The sequence below is a fragment of the Zea mays genome, chromosome 8 (assembly GCF_902167145.1).
Source record: "Zea mays cultivar B73 chromosome 8, Zm-B73-REFERENCE-NAM-5.0, whole genome shotgun sequence".
Lineage (NCBI taxonomy): Eukaryota > Viridiplantae > Streptophyta > Magnoliopsida > Poales > Poaceae > Zea > Zea mays.
Genome location: NC_050103.1, coordinates 165,577,226 through 165,588,325, shown reverse-complemented (window position 1 = coordinate 165,588,325; position 11,100 = coordinate 165,577,226). Strand labels below are relative to the sequence as shown.

The window sequence follows — 11,100 nt, the reverse complement described above, 5'->3', positions numbered from 1 at the left end:
AGTCAATCATTAAGATTTAGACTAACATACACAACACTATTTTTATCCATAAGGCTTCTTCAGGGGCTCATGAATACCATTCGTCATTTGGAGCCATTAGTTGACTTCAGATCAACAAGTAAAATGACCATCAGGGTCTAACGCTCACAAAGACATTCACTGGTTGCATTGTGCTTTGAGGCACATAGGAAAATGTGTTTATATTGGTAGTAAAGTGCACGTCATCAGGCCAATGCTGCCAAGCAAAGATTTTTATATGCAGAGATGTATAGTCCAGCTCGTTTTTATCATTGCCCATGGTTTACCCAATTACTCATACCGCTCTGAAATTGGGTATCGATTAATGCAACATTTTTATGTATAATAATTTTGAGAGAGAACTTATACCAATAGTCAAATATTTGTTGTGTAAGCTGCCAAAAGGCAAACTTTTCTTCTCATATTATACACCAATTTGTTCTATAAAGAATTATTTCGATCTCTTCATTGTTCAGCAAAAAGAGAAGCTTTGAAATAGAACATACAAGGCCAAAAATTCGTTTTGATGAAGCAAATGATGATATCTGCTTGGCAAGAACAAAACAAGACCGGTATCCATCTGGGACCAGACCTTAACAACAGATAATACTGCTCTCATACGAAGAAATCATCAGGAGTAGAGAGGATACAATAGGTCTCTACAATATCTTCATATTTCTATCACAAATTACCAATACCAACAACTTAGTGGTCAAGAATTATGGATCTTTCGGTGCCAATTTGTGATGTCTTCTATGCCAAAAAGGCTTTCATGCATTAATATTGAATTTCTTCAGGTTACTTCGGGTAAAACTTTATGCATGAGGTGAGGGCAGAGAATTAATTTATCTATGTTTCATTGTATTTCAATTTAATTTCCCAGATTTCCAAGCACTATAGAGCTTGATACAGTTGTTATGGCCACTTGGCGATATATATCAATATATGATGCCACACAACACAATCAAAAAAAAATATAGAGCCAAATAAAATTGTTTAAGAAGGTTGCACATAATGTGACTTCAGGACCTTGAACAATCCACCATAATCCATACGAATACAAGCTCGAGCGTATCCGACGTTAATGCGTGTGCAGCCATCAGGGCTAGGACAACACAACAAGCCTTCATAATAAGCGCAACAGACACAATTATGGCTCGGTAATTGGATACACGATAAATCCACGCAACGTGCACAACAGGCGCAATTGTGGCTTGCGGCAGACAGACAGTGCCTACAGGGCATGCAAAAAATACGCGACTCAGCGATGGCGGTCTGACTCAACGGGAGCGATCCGATTAATGGAGAGCGCGACATAGCAATCACATGACGCAGCCAAGTTCGAACGGCACAAATATTGCGTCGTGTTGCCAGGGCGCAGTCAATATTCAGCTAATGCCATAACTAAGTCGATTACCAACGCAGCCTGATCGGCGTGTCTGAGTACCCATTATACAATATAATCGGTCGACGTGAGTTCGAAGGCTCAACACATAGCAAATATTTAGAGCGATTTAAGTATACACAATATATACTCCACATGCATTTAATAATTTTCTACTATTTACTTCAGGAAATAAAGCAGAAAAAATAATACTATAATTAATACATGAACATAAGCACATCAGGTGCAAAAAGTTATTTTTCAGGGAAATAGTTAATTAAGATAGAAATCGCAATAAAAAAAATATGCTTTGTTCTATTTATTGTTTGCATCAGGAAATAATATAACTTGGGTAAAAGAGGCTGCTTATTCGATGTACCACGTTCTAAATATAGCCATGACGAGATGCATGTCTACTTTACTTTCTGCATGGTTAAAATAATAATAAAGAAAGATGGGAGCGTGCATGTGCATGCGTGGCCGCGTAACTTTCTCCTTTTTTTTTCTCATGAACCGTTGTAAGATCCGCTTTATGGGCTATGGAAGTGGTCACGTCCTTATCGCCACGGTGCCATCGCGGACGCTTCCAACTGTCTGCACGGGCGTGACTACTGGCGCGACCCTTTGTGGCATGGCCTCCGACGTGCATGGCTGCCGAGTGCTGACGCGTTTCTCCATGGCTGCGGGCCTGGCGAACGCCGTCGATCTCCATAGGCCTGGCCGCAGGAGTATCAGGTGCCCCTCTTGCGCGCGAGCCACCACGGACGCTGCCACTGCATGGTCATCGTGCTTTGTAGGTGCGCGCAAGCCAAAGTTTGTTGACGGCATACAACCGCACGACCACAGTGCGAGGCTACGAGCACATTGGCAGTAGTTTTTGTCCAAACTAATTCAGATGCCATTCGTTCATGCAAGTGCTAGTACATGGAGCCGAAGTAGAGAGTAAATCCATATGCAGTTTCATATCTAATCTATAATTTTCATACCATGTTTCTTGATTCAACGAACGGAAATGAAGTCTGTCGCGTAGGACAGTTCGGCTAGGCCAGGGACCTGCCGACTTGACGAAGACTTGATGTAGATCAGATCCGTAGCAACGTTGAGGTAGAGCGTGCTGATAACGTGTTGAGAACTACGTTACCACGGATCACCAGATCCGCTCCCTTCCCTCCCGTCAGCAGTAGAGGCGCAAGAAGATGTAGAGAACTCGTCTCCCTTCCCATAAACACGACAGAGGAAACACACGAGACACTGGATATAGGGTTGGGCCTCTGGCCTCTTTCTCATCTCTGTTCCATATGAAGGGTACAGATTCTATATATAGAGACGTGATAGCCCTCATGGCTATATTCGGTATTTGCCCACATAACCCTTTATTAGGGTTTCTCAACAAAAAGAACAGCTCAGAGGAGGGACTGCAGACGAGTAACGAATGGATGTGGCATGCCATGGCCCATGGTCGCCAGTGGATATGGCCCATGGGCGCCAGTCGGCTACAGCAGCGGGGAGTTGGATCATATCGTTGTCTTTCTTGCACAATAAAAGCCATCCGCCGGCCCGCTAACCACCAGTCGGACTCATCCATGAGTTGCACATTTGTCAGTTAAACTGAGGAGTCAGACAATGCATGGCTATCTCTATCTGCACCAGTCCACAAACACCCCATTAGGCTGATGGCCAAGAGAGCGTGTCATTGAAGAGTATGATCTTATGGTTGCTCGTCGACCATCGATTATTTGGCTGCTTAGGGTGCAATGGCGAGAAGCTTCTATGGTGGAGTTGTAGGTGTTGCTATTTGGCCTCTGAAGATCGATTTGTTCTTATCGTGCCATAAATAGGATCCACCGAGTGCAGTTTTTTCGGGGACTCCTAGTACGGCATAACCTTCACCACACACAAAAAGAAAAACATTTCAAACCCTTTATTTACCATATTTCAACACTAAAAACCAAGTAAGCATCAGGTCAATGACTCGATAGTGCACACAACAACTCATGATGTCATCGCAGTTCCGACATCACGCACGCACACGAAGCGCTGGCTGCACAACGGAACGGAGATGTAGACATGTGGGCTCGCACGACCCACCCGGCCACCGGATAAGTAACCGGCAGGCAGTGCGAGCTGGACGTCCGATACAGCTACACCTTGTAGAGCACCCCAGCAGCAGGGTGCAGCTGCCCGGCCGCCCTGGCCCTGGCCTTGGCCTTGCAGCCGTAGTAGTAGTCCGCAAAGGGCACCACGGCGCCCCGCGGCGGTGCGGTCGTCGTCGGTGACGGCGCCACCTGCAGGAACATGTAGTTCCCGGCGAAGAGGTCCCCGACGTAGGGCCGGCCCTCCCTGAGCCGCCGCGCCACCCTGGCGACCGACGCGCGCACCAGGGCCCCGGCGGCCGCCGCCCTCCGCCGTAGCGCGCGCGCCAGGGCTCCCCAGGCCCTCAGGCGCCGCCGAGGCCGAGGCCGAGGCCGCTGCCTTCCGCCGCCGTCCCGCCACCGCTGCCGCCTACCCCTCGCCACCAGCGCGCGGTAGTAGGACCGGTACGAGTCCTCGATGGCGGCGGCGGCGCGCCGCGGGTCGCCTTCATGCTCTAGGCCGCGGCTAGCGGGGGCCGTCGTGGCGGGAGGAGGAGAGGGAGCGGCGACGGGGAGCTTCTTGAGCCTGTGGTAGGAGAAGCTCCGGCTGCCCATAGTCGCTAGGTACGACGAGCGGCCGGCCGGCATGCTGGGCCGCTGCTTGCGCGCGCAGGAGGGAGGGAAGGGGGGAGTGGAATAGAATGGACGACGCGCCCACGCGGGCATGGATCGCCGTGCGATGGTGGGTGGACGCTTCACTGTAACGATGGACATGGATGGATGATAGCAGGAGGCGAGCGACGGCAATTTAACGCTGGTCCAGCGCGTGCCCTTGCTGGTCGTACTCCCATGCACCCAAAAAACTACAACGATACCGCCTCCAACCACTCCACGTACTTAAGTGTGTGACTCAATTTCAACGATGAAGGGACTGGACTAAGATATATGATGAAAGAATGGTAATACACATATATTTTATGATTTGGACATAAATTTTAGATCGACGATATTTTTTAGTTCATAAATTTATAGGTCCATATGTTCTTACTACACTCTCTTCGCCTTGTTGAGGGCAACAATAAAAAAGGTCGATGTCGGTACCCTGAATCAGGGGTACCCCCTACTACAGTATAAAGATATTGTACACGTACGACGTCTCCTGCCCGCACGGAGAACGGCACCCGACCCCACCATATGGACAGGTCTAGGGGCACCATGTGGCAAGGAAAGATGGTACAACCCGGGATGTATCATTGGGTCCGGACCTCCACGGAGGGACACCGGACCCCTGTACACACAACCCGGACCCTCGATTACGGTTCGGGACACCCAAGAAGGCATGTCGGGTCCCTCGGATGGGCCCCAGGTCCCTCCGAGTAAGGTCCGGACCTTAGCAAGGTCCCGGGACGGGGGAACCCCGTCATGAGTTAGGGTCTGGTGCTGGCACGTGTCCAGGCATTGCCCTGCGCTCCCCGCTCAAGCGGAGACCTGCTGCTGCCGCGTGGCTTGTGGCCCGTGACGTCAGCCAACGGGCGGAGCCTGATGTAAGGTCTCTAAAGCCGCGCGATGTCAGCATTTATTGCGGAGAGGATGCGCCGCTTGCCACCATGCTGACAGACGATGTGCCCTCTCAGCATTTAATGCGTCATGTCCACTCCGCTGGCAGACGGCGTCAGGGGTCATCCTGCAGACGGCGCGCTTGTCCAGTCTATTGTCAAATAGTGCGCCCGTGCCATGCAGCGCACTGTACTCACCACCCTGCACGCTGAGGATACGCAGATCTCGGATGTCAGGGCGTGAGAAGATTGCTCCAGCGGCAAACATTTGTAGCTCCAAGTGCTATATCCATTATGTCCCTAGGCCCACATGTCAAGGCCCAGTACCTTTGTGCATACCCCCCTTCAGCTATAAAAGGGGAGGCATGCGACGTTACAACACAAGCTCAGTCTTTAGGCTCACTTAGATTCAGACTCTCAAGCTTCCACAGCAATCCAACACACAGTGGAGTAGGGTATTACGCTCTGACGACCCGAACCACTCTAAAACTCTCGCGTGTTCATGTGTTTCATGTCCGCTTAGCAGGATAGGCAAAACGCTTAAGCCCCTTCCTCATCTTAGGATTTAGGGCGGGTGCACTCCGCCACCCGGCCGGATAATTCCCTCTCCGACATTTGGCGCGCCAGGTAGGGGCCTAGGCATTAGGTTTTTGCTTGCATCCTCGCTCAGCATGATGGTGCAAATCGTTGAGCACCGCGCCGAGACATCGACGGACTTCTTGATGGAGGAAGAAGTTGTTTCTTCCACGCCACACGTCTCCGACCGCCCAGTGTCGGGCATTACTGCTGTGCACGCTGCACGGCAGCATACAACAGCGCAGACATCCCGGACTCCGTCAAGAATGGTCCCGGGAGCATTGTCAGCAGCAAGGGAGTTGCTGCGTCGCCCTTCAAGCTCCAAGGCCTCACTAGGGGCCATGAAGCAGTGGCGGGACGACGTCAACCGACTGCTCGGCATGGCGCATTCTACCTTGACCAGGTCGAGGTCACGGTCATCCCGGCGCCAACATGAGGCATTGGCGTCTGTGCGCTCGCCCTCAGTAAGGGGCGCACAGACCAACGACCTCCGGGTCGAGCTCAACCGCAGACGTGCGGGAGAGGACGCCCGGATCTCTTTGAAGAGGGCGCGCGAGCGCCGACAGAACGTTGAGGGTCGCAACCTTGACCAAGACTTTGCTGCGGTAGCACCGTAGACCCCAATGGGCGCCGGGTCTCAAGCGGGTGTCCCATTGGCCGGCGTGGGCTGCGCCGCACTCGCAGATCATCTCCACGCAGCGTCATGTCCATCCAAGTTTCGACCACACCTACCGGAAAAATATGACGGTACGTCAAACCCGTTGGAGTTCCTACAGGTGTACGTCACCGCTATCACAGCAGCAGGTGGAAACACCGCTGTGATGGCGACATATTTTCATGTAGCCTTGTCTGGACCTGCCCGGACTTGGCTCATGAACCTCGCCCCAGGATCAATCTACTCCTGGGAAGAGCTCTGCGCGCGGTTCGTTGCGAACTTTACCAGTGCTTACCAGCACCACGGTGTGGAGGCCCACCTCCATGCGGTGAGGCAGGAGCCCGGGGAGACTCCCCGGACGTTCATCTCCCGCTTCACCAAGGTGCGAGGTACTATACCTTGCATTTCCGATGCTTCCATCATCACGACCTTCTGTCACGGAGTACGTGATGAGAAAATGTTGGAAAAGTTGGCCACACACAACGTGGAAACTGTCCCCACACTCTTCGCTCTGGCCGACAAATATGCCAGAGCCACCGAGGGCCGTGCATGGCACTCGGCCCCACAAACCGGGACTGCCCAGTCGGGTGGCTCAGGTGCCGTCCCCCGGGACGGTAAGAAGAAAAAGAAGAAGGATTGCGACTACCAGAAGTCGCGGTCCACCGCTCTGGTCGTTGCAGCCGCGACCGGGGGCCGGGGCGACCGCAACAAACGTCCATGGCCACAGAGGGGTAACATCGGCTCATGCCCTGTGCACCCCAACGGTCGCCACAACGCCGCGGAGTGTCACGAGATCATTGACCTCGCGAAACGCGTCAGCGAGCGGCGCGAGCAGTCTTCCAAAGACGGCTCCCCACCTCATCGCCGACCTGGCAAAGAAAAGGTGGACGACGGTGAGGTGGTCGCGGCTGAACGGGACCTCGGGTATCAGTCACCCGAGGGGGACCTGAAGGATGTCTTCGCCGGAGGCTCCTACTCTGGTGGAGACAACTAGACGGGCCCCTAGAGGGACCCCGTGCTCCCTGGTCTACGGAGCTGAAGCCTGCCTTCCTCCGAAAACCCTTCTGGACTCCCCACAGGTCTAGATTCCCGATAGGTTCATGCAGTTGATAGTCGCCTAGAGGGGGGGTGAATAGGGCGAAACTGAAATTCTCAAAAATAATCACAACTACAAGCCGGGTTAGCGTTAGAAATATAATTGAGTCCGCGAGAGAGGGTCGAAAACAAATCGCAAACAAATAAGAAGTGTGACACGCGGATTTGTTTTACCGAGGTTCGGTTCTCGCAAACCTACTCCCCGTTGAGGAGGCCACAAAGGCCGGGTCTCTTTCAACCCTTCCCTCTCTCAAACGGTCCCTCGGACCGAGTGAGCTTTCTCTTCTCAATCACTTGGAACACAAAGTTCCTACAAGGATCACCACAAGATTGGTGTCTCTTGCCTCAATTACAAGTGAGTTTGATCGCAATGAAGGAATCAAGAAAGCACGATTGCAAAAGCCAAGCGACAAGAGCGACAAATAACACACGGATCACTTTCTCTCTCAAGCCACTAATCACTAATGATCTCTTTTCTCAATTGTGAAACTTGGAGAGATGAAGGCTTTGAATGTGTCTTGGAATGGATTGCTAGCTCTTGTATTGAATGTTGAAGGTTGGAATGCTTGGGTGTAGTGAATGGAGGTGGTTGGGGTTGTATTTATAGCCACCAACTACTTCCTAGCCGTTACTCCATTCTGCTGAGCGCGGACGGTCCGCCCGCCAGGTCCGGACGGTCCGCCCGCCAGGTCCGGACGGTCCGCCCCTGTAGATCAACTGCTAAAAATGCAACGGTCAGCAGTAACGGCTATATCAACGGCTATATTGCATTTAATGCGTCGTCAGATGTCAGACAGACCCAGTCGCGGACGGTCTGGTCGTGCACCCCGGACGGTCCGCGAGGCCGCTATAATTCATTCTTCCGAACCCGTCACCTTCGGGTTTTTCGGATCCTTGCCTACCGGACTGTCCGCGCCTGAGGCCGGACGGTCCGAGCGAGGTCCCAGACGGTCCGCGCTTATCCTCCGGACGGTCCATAGTGCAGACTCGGATTTTTGCATTGGTTCTGTCCGAGGGTCATCCTTGTGTCGCGGACGGTCCGCCGCAAGAGCCCGGACGGTCCGCGCTTGGCCTGTTTTTCCAAAAAAAACTTCTCCTGTCCGGAATAATCTACGGTATTCCGGACAGTCGATTTAGTATAGTTGTAGATGAACCTTTGACACCTGTAGAACATATAATCTAGAGCAAACTAGTTAGTCCAATTATTTGTGTTGTGCAATTCAACCACCAAAATCAATTAGGAAATAGGTGTAAGCCTAATTCCCTTTCAATCTCCCCCTTTTTGGTGATTGATGCCAACACAAACCAAAGCAAGTATAGAAGTGCATAATTGAACTAGTTTGCATAATTGTAAGTGCAAAGGTTGCTTGGAATTGAGCCAATAAAAATACCTATAAAGTATGCATGAATTGTTTCTTTATTTTTAACATTTTGGACCACGCTTGCACCACATGTTTTGCTTTTGCAAATTCTTTTGTAAATCCTTTTGCAAATAGTCAAAGGTAAATGAATAAGATTTTGAGAAGCATTTTTCAAGATTTGAAATTCTCTCTCCCTGTTTCAAATGCTTTTCCTTTGACTAAACAAAACTCCCCCTAAATGAGATCCTCCTCTTAGTGTTCAAGAGGGTTTTGATATATCATTTTTGAAATACTACTTTCTCCCCCTTTTGAACACAATAGTATACCAATTAAAAATACTCTTGGAAAAACTAAGTTTTCGAAATTGGTGGTGGTAGTGCGGTCCTTTTGCTTTGGGCTCATACTTTCTCCCCCTTTGGCATGAATCGCCAAAAACGGAATCATTAGAGCCCTCGAAGTGCTTTCTTCCCCTTTGGTCATAAATAAATGAGTTAAGATTATACCAAAGACGAAGTCCTTTTGTTCTCTCCCCCAACAATGGAGAGTGACATGGAGCGATGGCGAAGGATGAGTTACGGAGTGGAAGCCTTTGTCTTCGCCGAAGACTCCAATTCCCTTTCAATACACCTATGACTTGGTTTGAAATAGACTTGAAAAACATATTAGTCATAGCATATGAAAGAGACATGATCAAAGGTATATAAATGAGCGATGTGTGCAAATTAGCAAAAGAAATTGCGTGAATCAAGAATATTGAGCTCATGCCTAAGTTTGTTAAAAGTTTGTTCATCAAGAGGCTTGGTAAAGATATCGGCTAATTGATCTTTAGTATTAATGTAAGAAATCTCGATATCTCCCTTTTGTTGGTGATCCCTCAAAAAGTGATACCGAATGGCTATGTGTTTAGTGCGGCTATGCTCGACGGGATTATCCGCCATCTTGATTGCACTCTCATTATCACATAGCAAAGGGACTTTGGTCAATTTGTAGCCGTAGTCCCGCAGGGTTTGCCTCATCCAAAGCAATTGCGCGCAACAATGGCCTGCGGCAATGTACTCGGCTTCGGCGGTGGAAAGAGCGACCGAATTTTGCTTCTTTGAAGCCCAAGACACCAAGGATCTTCCCAAGAACTGGCAAGTCCCCGATGTGCTCTTTCTATTGATTTTACACCCCGCCCAATCGGCATCCGAATAACCAATCAAATCAAATGTGGATCCCCTAGGATACCAAAGCCCAAACTTAGGAGTATAAGCCAAATATCTCAAGATTCGTTTTACGGCCGTAAGGTGAGCTTCCTTAGGGTCGGCTTGGAATCTTGCACACATGCATACGGAAAGCATAATATCCGGTCGAGATGCACATAAATAGAGTAAAGAACCTATCATCGACCGGTATACCTTTTGATCCACGGACTTACCTCCCGTGTCGAGGTCGAGATGCCCATTGGTTCCCATGGGTGTCTTGATGGGCTTGGCATCCTTCATCCCAAACTTGTTTAGAATGTCTTGAGTGTACTTTGTTTGGCTAATGAAAGTGCCCTCTTGGAGTTGCTTCACTTGAAATCCCAAGAAGTATTTCAACTCCCCCATCATAGACATCTCGAACTTTTGTGTCATGATCCTACTAAATTCTTCACATGTAGACTCATTAGTAGACCCAAATATAATATCATCAACATAAATTTGGCATACAAATAAGTCATGTTCAAGAGTTTTAGTGAATAAAGTAGGATCGGCCTTTCCGACTTTGAAGCCATTAGCGATAAGGAAATCTCTAAGGCATTCATACCATGCTCTTGGGGCTTGCTTGAGCCCATAAAGCGCCTTAGAGAGCTTATAGACATGGTTAGGATACTCACTGTCTTCAAAGCCGGGAGGTTGCTCAACATAGGCCTCTTCCTTGATTGGTCCATTGAGGAAGGCACTTTTCACGTCCATTTGATAAAGCTTAAAGCCATGGTAAGTAGCATAGGCCAATAATATACGAATTGACTCAAGCCTAGCTACGGGTGCATAGGTTTCACCGAAATCCAAACCTTCGACTTGGGAGTATCCTTTGGCCACAAGTCGAGCTTTGTTCCTTGTCACCACACCATGCTCATCTTGCTTGTTGCGGAAGACCCATTTGGTTCCTACAACATTTTGATTAGGACGTGGAACTAAATGCCATACCTCATTCCTAGTGAAGTTGTTGAGCTCCTCTTGCATCGCCACCACCCAATCCGAATCTTGGAGTGCTTCCTCTACCCTGTGTGGCTCAATAGAGGAAACAAAAGAGTAATGTTCACAAAAATGTGCAACACGAGATCTAGTAGTTACCCCCTTATGAATGTCGCCGAGGATGGTGTCGACGGGGTGATCTCGTTGGATTGCTTGGTGGACTC

The 11,100-nt window shown here is 49.7% G+C and overlaps 1 protein-coding gene across 1 annotated transcript; it reads right to left on the bottom strand.

Moving 5' to 3' along the window:
* Positions 1 to 3,298: 3,298 nt before the first annotated feature.
* On the bottom strand, positions 3,299 to 4,478 carry LOC103636307 (uncharacterized). Its single transcript, XM_008658662.4, has one exon. It carries the CDS (start codon positions 4,246 to 4,248, stop codon positions 3,544 to 3,546), a length of 705 nt encoding a protein of 234 aa, XP_008656884.1. The 5' UTR covers positions 4,249 to 4,478; the 3' UTR covers positions 3,299 to 3,543.
* Positions 4,479 to 11,100: the final 6,622 nt, after the last annotated feature.